The sequence below is a fragment of the Passer montanus genome, unplaced genomic scaffold, assembly GCF_014805655.1.
Source record: "Passer montanus isolate IOZ18808 unplaced genomic scaffold, ASM1480565v1 scaffold47, whole genome shotgun sequence".
Taxonomy (NCBI): Eukaryota; Metazoa; Chordata; class Aves; order Passeriformes; family Passeridae; genus Passer; species Passer montanus.
In genome coordinates, this window is record NW_024369596.1 from 6254366 (window position 1) to 6268539 (window position 14174).

The following is a 14174-nucleotide window of genomic DNA, read 5'->3' on the forward strand; positions in this document are numbered from 1 at the left end:
TGGCAGTGCTGATGGCACCACCTGACCCCTCCATGGGCACCACTCATGTCCCACACGCTGACCCAGGCAGGCTCTGCACAGCAGCAGATGATCCCAGCAGCCACAACAGGGACAGGAGCCTTTTCCTGGCTGGGCTGGAAGCCGTGAAAGCCAAGGGGCTGCTGAGAGGAGAATGAGAGCCAGCTTCCCTCTTGGGACCAGGAGGGAGCCAGGACAAGGCCATCCCTGGATGCTCCTGCCAGCCCTGCACCATTTCACCTCCCTGTCCCCTGTCCAAGCTCAGCTCCCCCAGTGATGGAGGCCAGGAAGGGCCTGGGAAAAACCTGGGAACCAAAGTTCTGCAGCCCACGCCAGCCTCAGGAACAGTGGTGCCAAAGTAATTTCATTTCACAATTTCCCAGGAACAGTTCTCCTGGTTTTATTAATTTTTAAGCAGACAAGAAAACCAACAAAGGGGATTTTCCAGGAGAGCCCCAAGATTAATCATCTCCATCCCAGGCTGAGCAAAGGGCTCCTGGGCTTTGCCCAGGTATGTTACACCACGCAACATCCAGGTTTCCAGGATCCTCAGGCACAGGAGCGAGGGTTTTCCCAATCCCCAAGAAGTTCTTTTCCAGCTCCTACTTCTAGGAAACTTCCCACCAGGGAAGGGACCAGTGCAGAGACTGGGCCAGACCAAGCCCTGGGAAGATGAAGGTGGGAGTGAGCTGGGAAAGGCGGCCAAAGACGAGCTGGGCTGCCCCATCAGGCTCAGTCCCCCCCATGCCAGAGCCAAGCGCTGTCCAGGATGGGATTATGTCAGCTCCTGGCCTCAGCCGGGAAGAGCGAAGGGCAGGCAGGGATAAATGGATAAATGTGAGTGGCTGGAGGTGCTCGGATCTGCCCAGAGGAAGCCTGAGCTTGGAAACCTCGGTGAGGGCAGGGGGAGAGAGGCTGAGCCACTCCCAGGCCTCGCATCCACCCCGCGAAGCATCCGGAAGCTATTAAGGAATTACAGCCTCCCTGGCCCCGAGCCCTCCCCGGCAGAAGTGCCTGGGAGCAGATGGTGAAAGGGCTGATTGAATTCGGCTGCTCACGCCAAGAGGCTCTTTAGGAGACACTCAATGGAGGAGGGGGTGGAGGGGGCGGCATTTGGGACTCAGGAGCTGGGAGCCCTTGCCAGGAACTCCAGGAATCCTCCGTCAACCCTAAGGAGGCTGGAGGAGCTTTGGCAGTGACTTGGATGTGTGGTTTGAGGGGTGTGAGTTTCCCCTGGGAGCTTGGCCCCGAGCTCCTGGTGCTCCAGGAGTGACTCCCCAGTGATCCAAGGCTGGTTCCTCTCTTAATCTCCAAGGGCACCATGCATTGGACCAGCTCCCTTCCAGGGATGTGGGATGGCCCCAGGAGCTGTGTGATCCCAAGCCCTGATCCCAGCTGAGGAGGAGGCACAGGAGCTGTCAGCCCAACAGCACTGCCCATCCCCGGGGCTTTCCTCCCAGAAAAATGCTGGTTTGTAAAGATCCTTAATTCCCAACTTGGTGTAATCCCACCCCATTCCCACACTGGGTATGGGACCAGACCTCCCAAAGAGCCCTCAGAGAGGGATGGAACTCTGGTTACTCTGGATAGGGAGGAGGTGGGGAAAAAAGACCAGGATGTGAGAAATGTAGGATGAAAAAGAGCCAACAGAAGGGGGGGAAAAAAAAAACAAAGGAAAAATGTGCTTCGAAAGTCATCCTCAGTGCCAGCCCTCCCGGGGGTGCTGCCAGTGCCTGGGCAAAAACACAGACGGAGGAACCAAAATTGCCTGGGGATGAAGGAAGGGTTTAAACCCTCCCTGGAAAGTGGAGGGGAAGAAAAGGAGGAATGCCCCAAAAACCAACACAGCCCCAAGCTCTGGGCTCCCTGCCCTGCCAGCTGGCTCCAGCTCCCCATTCCCCGTGCCCCAGGGGGACAAGGTATCGGTTTGGAGGCCCCGTGCCATCCCCGAGTCCATGCCTGTTTTTCCAAGGGAGAAAGCTGCAGTGAGTCCCCCCGGGATCCTTGGCCGGCTGCCCGAGGTTGGGAAATCGGGAGCCTGGTCAGGCTCTGCCGGAGGGGCCGGCACGGAGCGCTCCGTGACCGTCAGGGGATCTTTGCGGAGCAATCTTTTCCGAGACAAGTCATGAGATTATTTCTTGCCTGGAATTTGCTCCCGCAGCTCCCATCGGCCCCGGACTGCTGAGTCAAGAGACCGCCGGGGCTGTGCCCTCCAGATGAGTAAATAAATTGCCATGGGGAGTGCGGGGGGCCGGGGGGGCTGGCGCCCGGCGGGGCGCGGGACGGGGCAGGGAGGGGACCCGATGACTCCCGAGCCTTGGGCTGGGGATGGATCCCGGCTTGGCAGCAGCGCACAGTTAGTCACCAGATTAGCGAGCAGTTACACACGCGGCTTAAAGGCACATCATCCTCCTCTCCCCTTCCCTTTCCTCCTTTTCCTCCGGGGTCTTATCCCCCTTTTCCCTTCTTTTATTTTTGAAATTTCTTTCAGCCGAGCTTTGGCTCTCAGTGAGTGGCAGGGACGGGCAGCCCGACAGCCACGGAAGGCAGAAGCCCTTGAAGACGGCGAAGGGGGGAAGGGTCCGGCCCGGCGGTGACAAAGCTCGGGGCAGCCCCTCCTGACCCCCCCTCCCCACCCCGCCGTGCCGCCCCGGCAGTCGGGTCACTCTATAGGATCCATATGGCCCCGGCTGCTCCGGGCTCGGCTTGGAAGCAAGAGTGGTGCGAGTCATCCCGCTCGAAGGCAAACAGGCGCAGGGCCGGGGCCTTTCATGTTCCGGCCTTTGGAGCCAAATTCAAATCTGGAGCCGCTTAAAGGGATGGAAAGAGCCCCAGCGAGGAGCGGCCCCGCCGGGCCGCGGCTACCGGGACAGCTCCGCATCCCAAACCCCGCGGCTGCCGCTGGAAGGGGAAACCTTCCCAGCCTTCCCAAACCCCACTGCTGCCGCTGGAAAGGGAAACCTTCCCAGCCTTCCCAGACCCCACTGCTACGCTGGAAAGGGAAACCTTCCCAGCCTTCCCAGACCCCACTGCTACGCTGGAAAGGGAAACCTTCCCAGCCTTCCCAGACCCCAATGCTAAGCTAGAAAGGGAAACATTCCCAGCCTTCCCAGATCCACTGCTGCCACTGGAAAGGGAAACCTTCCCAGCCTTCCCAGACCCCGGCACAGCCCAGACACGGAGCCCGAAGTTCCCGTACGCTGGGAAGGGAAACCTTCCCAGCCTTCCCAGACCCCAATGCTACGCTGGGAAGGGAAACCTTCCCAGCCTTCCCAGACCCTGGACACGGAGCCCGAAGTTCCCCGCAGCCCTTCACAAGGATGGGCTTGGGAAGTGCCGCCGATGCTGCTCCCAACCGGCCGGGCTCCTCTGCTGCCCGGGGCTGACGCCAGGGCTTGAGCAAAGGAGTTTTTCCTCATTTCCAGCTGCAGAGCAGGAGGAATTGCGTTTGCTGACCTCACGGAGCAGGCTGAGGGATGGAGCAGTTGGGTAACATGCCTCGAGCACTTGAAAAGAGAAAGCTCTTGGCATTGCATTTTCAAACCGCTTCTAACAATAATGGGTAAAAAAAGAAGGGGGGAAAAAAAAGACCCAAATTTCACATGTCCCACTCCATCTTTTTTTAATTTTCCAGTGGAAAAAGCCAGGACTACTCAGCTTTTGCAAGTTGTTTCTTCAGAGGGTTCAGGTTTCGGTAAACAATTGCTCAAAACTAAAAGGTAAGAAAATAAAAATCCCCTTTTCTGCTCTCAGAGCAGTGACCAAAATTCAGTGGCTTTGCACAAACACATGCAGGCACCTCTGAAAAAAACTTTCATGTGGGTCAAAAAGCCACAGTTTGATTATTGTGATAAAAAGTGCTGACAACGGGGAGTAAACAACAGAAAACAGCCCCAAAGCCCAGTGTCCAGCCTCAGCTTTTGGGCTCTGCTGGTGGCAGTGGCAGCTTCCCTGAGCGAGCAGGGTTATCCTGAAAGGCTGTGCCAGGAGAGGCAGCATCCCAGGGGGATGGCAGAGAGCCCCATCCTGCCGTGCCTGACTCTTGCTTCCCGAGGGATGCTGAGCCTGCCCCAGTCTCCCAGCCCCCCCAAACTGGGAATTCCGGGGGGTGGGTGGTCAGGGCCTGCCTGCTGCTGGGGAGGAGCAGGGAGGAGCTGGGCAGTGGAACAAGAGCATGGAGAGCGGGAATCCTGCAAGCAGAGGGAGACCTGGAGCACCCAGCTGAGGATGCTCCCACCTCCCTGATGCGGCAGAGTGCGAGTGCTGTGCCTCAGTTTCCCTAAAAATAAAGTCTCATCAAACCTTTTCCCAACATCTTTTGGGGTGCAAGGCCCCAGAGCTTTAGAAATAAGCTTTTAAAGGAAAGCTCAGTGCCTGGGCTGCCTTCTCCTGCACTCCCCACCAGCCATGAGAAGAATGCCTTGGAATCACGTCAAATATTTGAGATGAGGTGGGGGGAGAGAGAGGGGGCACGGCGAGGGGAGAGGGGGAGCTTTTGACTCAGTGTCTGGCTTCTTTCATCAATCCCACATTCCTGCTCATGCCATCACCCTCCGGGAAAGTGCGACAACCTACAGAACCCATGTGGAGCCAATTTAGAATCCCCTCCGTGTAAGAAAATGCATTTTGTTCATTAACAAGCTCTGGATGCTCAGCTGGGGTGAGGAGGCAGCCCCACAGCCATCCCAGAACGGGATTAAATGGGAAGATATCCTACACACAGCTACAGCCCAGAGCAGAGTCGTGCTCCCTGCACTCCCTCCAGGACATTGTTCCAGCCCAAATAACCTCGGGGTTCCTGCCCCAGCCACCTGAGCTGGAGGGCTCTGTCTCTTCTGGCTTCACAGGAAAGGTTTAAAGCTGGAAAGCAGAGAATTGCTGGAGCAGGTTTTGCTGTTGTGCCCAGCAGCAACTGGGAGATGAATGACTGGGAATTCCAGCCTCAGAGCCCAGCTCAGAGCCAGACAGAGCCCCGTGATTTTGCACATCCCAATCCACAACCAGGGCTGCCACAACGACTCCAATCCTCATTCCCAAAGCAGAGGGAGCCACAGAAAAGAGGGGATTTTCCTCTCTGGGAAAGCAAGCTGCTGTTTCTCGGTGTGTTTGTGATATTCCTCTGGCAGGTTATATTTATCCACGAGCTCCAGGAACCAGATGTGGGACCGAGGGGCTGTGCTGCACCAGCTTCCTGCCTTCCTGCAAACACCGGCTCCACCTGCCCTGCACAGAGCAGGACACAGCCTGCAGAGCCAGGAAACCGTGCAAGGTCAGCACAGCCAGGGGAGGGGACAGGGAAAAACATGTCACCTGCCTGGTCCTGCACAGGGGGCATTGCTCCCGTGAGCTGGTGACGTTCATAGGACAGAGGAGCAAACCAGGGCTTGGATGTTTGGCAGTTGACTGAAACAACCCCCAAAACCTCAACACAAAAATGCAGTTTCAGTTCAGAAAGAGATTGTAGTGAGAGAGCAGGGCTTGACCCATCCAGGGCTGCTCTGAGCCAGCCACCCCTCAGGAGAAGGATGGAACACCACAGAGCAGCTCTGAGTACAGCTCTGCCTCTCCCTCAGCCGTGCAGGGCTCAGGCTCTGCCAGCAGCATTTGCAGCCTGAGAAAGGCTCCAGAGCGGGGTGAGACACTGAGACACCAGGCTGAGCCCCCACACCCAAGTACAAACTGAAACCACCCTGGCAGTGCCCCAGGCCAGGCTGGACGGGGCCCTGAGCCACCTGGTCCAGTGGGAGCTGTCCCTGCCATGGCAGGGGTGGGACTGGATGGGCTTTAAGGTCCCTCCCAACCCAAACCATTCTGGGATTCAGGGATTTATTTCTTTTCTTGCCATCTCTGTGCACTTGGCCTCCAAGAGTCCATCCCAGGCTGTCCCTCCCCTGTTCCAGGAGATATTCAGGCACATAAAGCCACTGTAGATTCCCACATTTTCCCATCTCTGCCACAGAAGCCTGCAGGCACAAATCCCCAAAGCTGGGGAGATGAGAGCAGCTCTGCAGGGCTGTGCAGCAGGAGCCAGCCCAGCTTTCCAAAGTCACCTCTGCAGGAGCAGATCCCCCTCCAGGCCCGCTATCTCCAGAGCCATCTCCCAGCTCTGCCATGGGCAGCACTCGAGTGCTTCCCCCCCTCAAATTCCACTGCACCTGGGAAAAATGTAGGAGCTCGTAGGAGAATCAATAAATATTTATTGTTTAACCAGCAGTATTTTGACTGGAGATGTAAGCATGGCCCCGTGCCAGGGAAACAAGAGCCTTCTTGGCCAGCACTGCAAACAAATTTTTGTCTGTATCTCGTTGGAAGATTATAAACTACACAATGAAAGGAAAAAAAAGAAACACAGGCAGCGAGCAGCTTAGTCACGGAAGAGGAACAAAAGAGCTGAGATGGATAACTGTGGCATGGGGTTACAAAAAAAGGGCTGCAGGCCTGAATTTTGGCTGTGAGACAGCTGTGCTGCTCAGATCAGCTGCAGATTGTGCCACTGGCTCCTGATGGGATGGGGCTTGGAGCTGCACCAGGAGGCTCTGGAGTGACACTGGAATCCACCAGGAACTCCCAGCCAAAAGCAAACTGGGGAGTCAGAGCTCAGCCTTGCCCCTGTGGAATACCACAGCTCCCACAGGGATCCCAGGCCCGAAGAACAGCAGGCCCTGGCTCCAGGGGAATTTTAGTGCTCAAATACAGCAATCATCCCCTCCTTGTGCACCCCCTCAGCATCCTGGCACGCTCCTACCCAGCACAGGTGCTCCACCAAGCAAGACCTGCCAGCCTGGAGGCTGCCAGAGCTGCATCCTTTGGATCAGGGACAGCACTGACATTGCTGTCCTAAATCCTGCCATTTCCTCACCTGGTGCCATGCAAAAAGGAAAAGACTCTCTTGCCTTATCTGGAACAGATTTACTTGGATTTGTTCCCTTCTTCCCCAAAATCCCAGTGCCACAACTGACAAGAGCCATTTAGGGTGACAGCTCTGCCAGCTCACATCCCTGGTGGATTCAGAGTCTGGTCCTACTCACACCCACCTGAGGCTTTCATCTGTGGAACAACCTCTGCCCCCCTAGGCCTGCCCAGCTGCCCCCAGCTCCTCACACAGCAGGATCCATTCCAGAGGAATGTGACTGTGGATTTCCACATTCTCCCATCATTGCCACGGCAGTTCCACCCAGAGCTGGCTCCCAGAGAAGCTGGGGCTTCCCCATCCCTGGATGTCCAAGGCCAGGTTGGACGGGCTTGGAGCCACCTGGGCTGGTGGGAGATCCCAGGTGAGATCTTTAAGGATTTCAACCCAAACCATTCTGGAATTCTGTATAATCCCGTGGCTAATCTCAGTGTGCCACAGTCCCAGCCACTCGCTGCCTGCCTGCCAGCAATCTGCTCTGGATTTGGGAGCGCAGGAAGTCTTAGGATGTCTCAGCAGCTCCTTTGGAGAGCCGGAGTGCAGCATTCCAGCTGAGCCTGTGTTATCCCTGCATTCTGTAAGGCCCATCAAAGCATGGCACGCTGTAATTACATGGCAAATTAGGGGCCACTTCATGTAACGACACTGTAATTACACACTTGGTGCGTGCTTTGGGGAGCTCGGGATGGAAACGTGAAAGGAACCGGGTTTGCTCCTGTTCCCTGGAAATCTCCTCTCCCATTTCCAGGTTAAAAACCAGGGATGCGCTTGGTGGATGTGTCCCTGAAGGACAGCTCCGTGAGCTGCCTTCCTTCCACCCCTTTTCAGAGCTCTGGTGGGAAGCTGACACTAAAAAACTTGAAGCTGGTGGCAGCCAAGTGCAGCCAGTCCCCCCTCCTGGGAACCGCTCATTCCCGCATCCCGGCTGGATACCACAGTAATGGGCATTTTGTCAGCGCATACAGAGGTAATTGCTCTTCTTCAGCCGAGTTCTCACCTCCTCCGCAGGCAATCAGCACCGAAAATGCGAGAGCGGCCCGAGCCCTCCCCGGCTGAGCCTCAGCCTCGCTGCTGATCATTGCAGCCCACACAGAGCATCCCAGCCGAGCCCAGCTCTCACCTCGGCTGCACTGCAGAGCAAAGCATTCCAAAAGATGCGGCTGCGATTCCCTGCATCCCTGGGAACACCAATCCGTGCTTGCCTTTCCCCGGGCTCTGGCATCCTGGGCGTCCCGGGAGGACAGGTGAGCGCTGTCCCAGCGCCACGGAGGCACAGGGGGACAGAGAAGGTGCCAGAGCAGGGAGGGCAATGCCGGGGCTCTCTGCTGTGTTTTACCCCGCACGGAAAGAAAACGCGGCCATGCAGGAGCCAGCGCCCGTCGGCAGCAGGGAAACTGAGTCACACAGCAGCTGACACAGCTGGAGGGAGGGCTCAGCCCTGCGAGGATAACGCAGGATCAAACTCGCCTTTTTGAGAATAATGAGAATAATGCCCCAAGTCCCTGAGCACTTCTACCCCGAGCAGCTCAGCAAACTGACCCCCGTTGGTCGGGCTGATTCTGCTGTGACCCCGTTCCATGACCCGGAGCCAGGGCTGGCTGCAAACTTGTCCTCCCTACACAAGGCAGAGGACAGAATGAAGGATCCCCTCCTAAAACCTGAAGAGGGGGGATTTTCTCTGCCACTTGCCCGCGGCGAGGCTCTGTGGAGGAGCTCTGCGTTTGCCAGGCTCACTTTAAATGTGAGCTCCCTTATTTGTCTGCGCTGAAAGCGAAAGCAAAGCCGGACCTGGCTGTGGGAAGGGGGAGAAGCACGATCCAGGCAGGTCCTGCATCCCAAAGCAGCATGGAAGCTGTGTATGAGCTTCCCTGTACCCTGCACCACCACAGCAGGAGAACCAGAACCTTACAGAGATTTGGGTTGGAAGGGAAAATCTTGCTTCAGCCCTAACTGATGCTGTCCCAAATCCTAAACAGAGGGAAAAGCTCTTGCCAGATAAAAACACACCCCTGGGATGCCACCCACGCACAGGCCAATGGAAACAACGTGTCCATGTCCCAGCTGTCCTCAGGGTAGGCATGGGAAGAGCCAAAAAGCCCGGATTTCTGTGCTGTGTGCACGGAGCACATCCTTTTTCCAGGAACAAACACCCCCCTGCTCCCGTAACACACCTCCAGGGAAAGGAGGGCTGGATGCAGGATGGGGAGTCTGGCATCCCTGCTCCACCTGGGATGCCCAGGAACGACACCTGGCATTACAGCCCTGCTCTGGTACCTCGGGGGAGACAAATCTGCAGCTTCCTGAGCAAGAAATGAGCACTGGGAGCCCCAGTTCCAGCCCCCAGCTCCCAGCAGGGCTGGAGCTGCTTCCCACTCTGCCCACAGGCAGCAAACGCAGCTTGGCCGAGCTGCAGGAAACAAAGTGATTTGTGGAGGGCAGCGTTTGTCAGCCCCCAGGTGAAGTTCCCTTGGCGTTGAATTTTGTGTGGTTTGGGGTTTTACTGTCTCAGAAATCGTCCCACCGAGCCATTGGTGGATCAGCCATGTATGTACAACCACAAGTGATGTTACCACCCTTCCATCACATCCTCCTCAGAATAGCCACGCACACAGAATTGTGTCCTGAAGGAGAACCCACCCCATGGGGTTCTGGCTGTGCCCTGCTCATCTCACTCACACATTCTTGCTGGTAATAGCGGGGTGGGGGGGAGGATTTGGCTTTGGAAGCTTTCTAGAGCTCCACATCCCTTCCAGGTTATTTTTAAACCCTTTGGACACCTCAAATCTCCCCGGAGTTTTGCAGGCAGAGGTGTGGGGTGGAGCAGGGTTTGGTTTGGGGGGTGAGAGGGGACAGAGTTTCACGGGGCATCAGGCACCTGGCACATCAAACATCCTGCAGAGCTGAAACCCTCTGGCTGCAGGGCCCTCCCTGCCCGAGGTTAACCCCCCGGATCACACGGGCACCGCTGCTTTGTGAAGGGACAAGGGGCTGGAGTCCTTCTCAGCCCATTCTGGAATTAAGGACGGTGGGAACTTAGCCTGTTTTGGAATTAAGGATGATGGGAACATTTGGTGGCGGATTCAGGGCTGAAGGAACCATCAGGGAGCAGATGAGCCCTCCAGGAGCGGAGAGAAGTGATGTTCCCTCCTCCCTTGGCTGGATCCCAGAACACAACCCAGCAGCATCCACACTCCTTCCCGCTCCATCAATCCCACCAAACCAGAAAGCTGCAGCTTTTTTCTCTCCGAGTTGGAGGGGAAATGAGGTTAAGCCAGCTAATTGACAGCGCTGACCTTTGTGGCTCCCAGCGAGCGCAGCCACCAGCACAGGAGCGGCTGCAGCCGAGGCCGATGGGGGGGCAGCGCTTTTCTACCTCTTGGGTTTGTGTTTTTCAGCGCTCTTCCTGCCCAAGTTTCAACTTTGGGGCAGCTCTAAGAGCTATTTGCTGACATCAGCTGCAGAAGAGCTTTGAGGGACAGAAGAAAACGAACTTAAGGCAGGATGAAACTCCGAGTCCTCCCTTCAGGCACCAGGGAATTCCACTGCTCCGGACACCCAGAGCCTCCGTGAGAGCTCCCACCCACTCCAGGAGAGCACAAATTTTAATGCATACTTTACTCTGGAGTGAAAAGCAAACCCCACCCACCCTGGTGGTTCAGGTGTTTATTCCTATCCCGTTTTCCTCCCCTCCGAACAAACAGGCTGCCATCAGGGCTGAAGGGAGGAATGAGTCTTCACCAAAGTTTTAGGAAATAGGCACAAGCAGGTCCTCAGCTCCCCTCCAGCCTCTCATTTCAGCTGTGTAGGTGCATTCTTAGCACCCCTCGGGCATTTTGAAGCCTGGCGCTCCCCAGCCCACCCCGGGAGCCAGGCTCAGCCGTGCTGCCAGGGCAGGGAGCTCTGGCATCCTCTGACCAGCACAGGGTGCTCCCTGCGGCCGGGAGGAGGGATGCCGAGGGAGAGACTCCTCCGGAGCCCAGGGATGGCTGATGGCCACTGGTGCTGCATTTGGAGTTCTCTGCAGCCCGGCTGATGCTGCACCAGCATCTACTGAAGCCTAAGCACCAACCCCTGTGCGGCTCCAGCACTCAGCTGTCATTTTATTTCCACATGCAGCCCAAAATCCCAATGCCTGCGGGAGCTGTGCCTCCCTTCTGGCTTTCCTAGAAACTTCCTAACCGGCAGAGAAATGTACAACTCAATCTTAAATTTGTTTTTCTTCGCCGCACCGGTGCTGAACAAAACCCAGCAAACTTCCAGTTTGGCGCAGTGGGAATTGCAGCAGGGAGGGATGAAGCAACAGGACTTGTTTAATGCAGAAAAAAAGGTTGTTTTTTGTTTTTCCTTCGGGTCCTCCAAGCTCCATCCTCCACCTCGCCTGGGCAGGGCAGAGAGGAGCTGAGCGCCCGGGGTCAGCGAGCAGCCAGACGCCACCAGTGTGTGAACAGCAGCCCTTATTCTGGTCAGGCTCGGCTCGGAGCAGCAACCGCAGCCAGCAGCAGCTGAACTCACCCGCTACAACACACAAAAACCCCTTCTCGCCTCCCTTCAGTAACGTGTTGCTCTCTGCACCCTCTCTCCACCCATTTCTCCAGCTCCAGAAGGGCGAAAAAAAATCAAAGCGGCGGGTTTTCCTGGATTAAACGCCCTAAATCCAGAGTATTTAGCACTGGAGTTGTGTTTCCCAAATACCACGAGTGCTTGGACCACACAAGACATTTCCAGCCAGGGATGGGGGAACGCACATCCCAGCTAAGGATGGGAGAGAGCGCATCTCTCCTGCCTGCCCGCCGGACGGGCTTCCCGACATCCCGGCAAGGATGCCAGGAGCGCGAGGGAAGGAGGCTGGAGGGGCGGCGGGATGGATTTTAGGAGTAGGGGGGGATGGAAAGTCATAAAAGCGCTCGGAAAGTCAATTCGCCTTCGGCAGCGGGCAGAGCCCGGGCGGCGCCGCTGCGCTGCGACTCGGGGTGCGCTCCGTGTTCCCTTCCGAAAGACATCCCCAAAAAACCCCACACCGACCTCTCTGGCCACCCCTGCCCCAGCGCTCCAGCCTCTCCCCCCCGGCCAAAGCTCTCCCGCCGCCGCCTTCGCCGGGAGAAGGGGACGGGGCTGCGCGGAGGGGACACGGCGCTCACCGGGGGACGGGAAGAGCTCGATGTCCACCTTCTCCGTCTTGATGATGGTGAGATCCACCGCCGCCTTCATGGCTGGGGCAGCGCCGCGGGGGCGTCGCGCCGGGAGCGGGGGGCGGCGGCTGAGCCCCGCCGAGCGCGGAGCGGGGCGCCCGGGGCAGCGCGGCCGGCGCTGCCTCCTCCTCCTCCTCCCGCTGCTCTTCCTCCTTCTCCTCCTCCTCCTGCTTCTCCTCCTCCTCCTTCCTTCCTTCCTTCCGCGCTCCCTCGCTCCGCTCCCGCCCGCGCTGCGCTTCCCGCTCCGCTCGCTTCGCCCGTCCCCGCCGCCGCCGCCCCGGCCGGGCTGAGCCGAGGGGAGGGCGCTGGGCCGGCCCCAGCGGTGACAGCGGCGGAGGGACCCGCCCCGCCCCGCCCCGGAGGCGGCCCCGGCCCCCGGCGCTGCGGGGAGCGGAGCCGGCGCTGCCGGGGGGAGCGGGGGTCCGGGGACGGAGGGGACAGAGCATCCAGGGCGCCTCCGCCGCGACCTCTGCTCGCAGCCCGGCCCTAAACACGACGGGATAAGAGTTTGAGCACGCTGGCTCTGGAGCCCCTGCCCGAAACCGATGGTTCTTGAAAGCGGGCCAGTTGTGTTCACCCTGCCTGTCTCGACATGAAGCGCTGCCTTTCACACTCACCCCTTCGGCTCCCATCACCCCTCCATGCTCACATCATCTCCTCACATTTCCATCTCCCCTTCATATTCCCATCATCCTGCCTGGAGCAGCCTGATCCTCTCCCACCCACAGGCACATCCAAACGCAGGGGCACAGCCCGGGCACAGCAGTGCACATTGTGCTGTGGTGGGTGACAGCCAGGGGTGGCTGCTCCTGGCCTGCCTGGTAGAGGTGGGAGGCTAAAGAGTTGGGAAGTGACTGGATAAAAAGCATCTTGAAGATGCAAGATGAGTGTCATGCCAGCACAGCATGGAGTTAACAGAAGAATATCGGTTTTCACATGAAATCTGTTTGATTGTATTTAGGTAGCACAAACTTGAGACCACAAACGGCACAGCAGAAGGAGAGTATGACTCACAGATGTCAGCTTACCGGTACGGAGAAAAAAAGTCATTAGCAACCAGCTCTTGTGGTTCTGTCACTCTGAAAGTCTTTAACAGCTTCCGACTCCAGCACAGATCAGGCTGCTCCCATCGAAGATGGGCTCAAGTGAACACAGCCCTGTAGGAGCAGCTGCCCGGGGTCACAGTCACCGCTCAGCCCTTAGGATGGACAAGGGTCCCACTTGCAAACACCCCTGAAACCTCCCGAGGCCCCGAAAGATGAGCTGCAGATGCAAACGCTGCAGCTCCGATAATTTTGCTTCTGCAGCGGGTCTTTGTCAGCCACCACGGTGTATTTATAGCAGGGCAGTTTGTGCAACTGAAAAAAGCTATGAGGTTGCCGGGGCCAGACAAGGAGAGGCAGCTCTGGCTGCACACACGGCTTTGCCAAGGCAGGCAGATCAAGCAGCAGGAAGCTGAAAGCTGGCAAAGCTGGGCAGGGAGCTCCAGCCCCAAGTTCAGCTTCCTCACCCAGTGACAGCCTCTCGCATTCCCGATTTTACAGGCAATCTTGTTTCCAATTTACTTGCAAGCTCAGTTCTGGACAACCTATTCCTGCAGCAGTGGAGTGGGACCAGCGATTTGCTGTGATTATAAACCTCCCTCCCTCCACTGGTTCCCGAGGGCTCGGGAGAACCTGAGCTCAGGCAGAGCACAGGGCTGGAAACCTCAGCTGGTGGTTTGAAACCTACCACAGGAATGAACCTGGAAATCCGAAGGTGGAAAGAGGATTGCTGCAAGGATAAAATGCGGTCCCTCCCGGGACAGGATCCTGTGCTTGCACCTGCCCTGGGTTTGGGTTTCTTTCTTCCCTGTACAGCAACGATTAAAGGAAGAAACTACAGAGAGGAGATTTAGCAGAACGTTTCTAGTTGAAAATCAGAAGGGGATTCAGGAGAACAGCTGCCTTTCTATCTGATCTCTGATCCCTCCAGAGCAGGCTTGGGCAGAGAAACCTGATGCAGTTATCAGAGCCCCCAGCCCTTCCCTTGCCTTCCCTTCCCTTCCTGCGCTCCCG

At 57.3% G+C, this 14174-nt stretch overlaps 1 protein-coding gene across 1 annotated transcript in view; it reads right to left on the minus strand.

The window, feature by feature from the left end:
* The window catches only part of ETS1 (ETS proto-oncogene 1, transcription factor), a 47645-nt gene extending 35299 nt beyond the window's left edge, over nucleotides 1–12346 (minus strand). The window contains exon 1 of the mRNA XM_039721872.1: nucleotides 12067–12346. Within this exon, the coding sequence (XP_039577806.1) occupies nucleotides 12067–12136 (70 nt within the window). The 5' untranslated portion in view covers nucleotides 12137–12346. The remainder of the gene's footprint in view (nucleotides 1–12066) is intronic.
* Between the last annotated feature and the right edge of the window lie 1828 nt (nucleotides 12347–14174).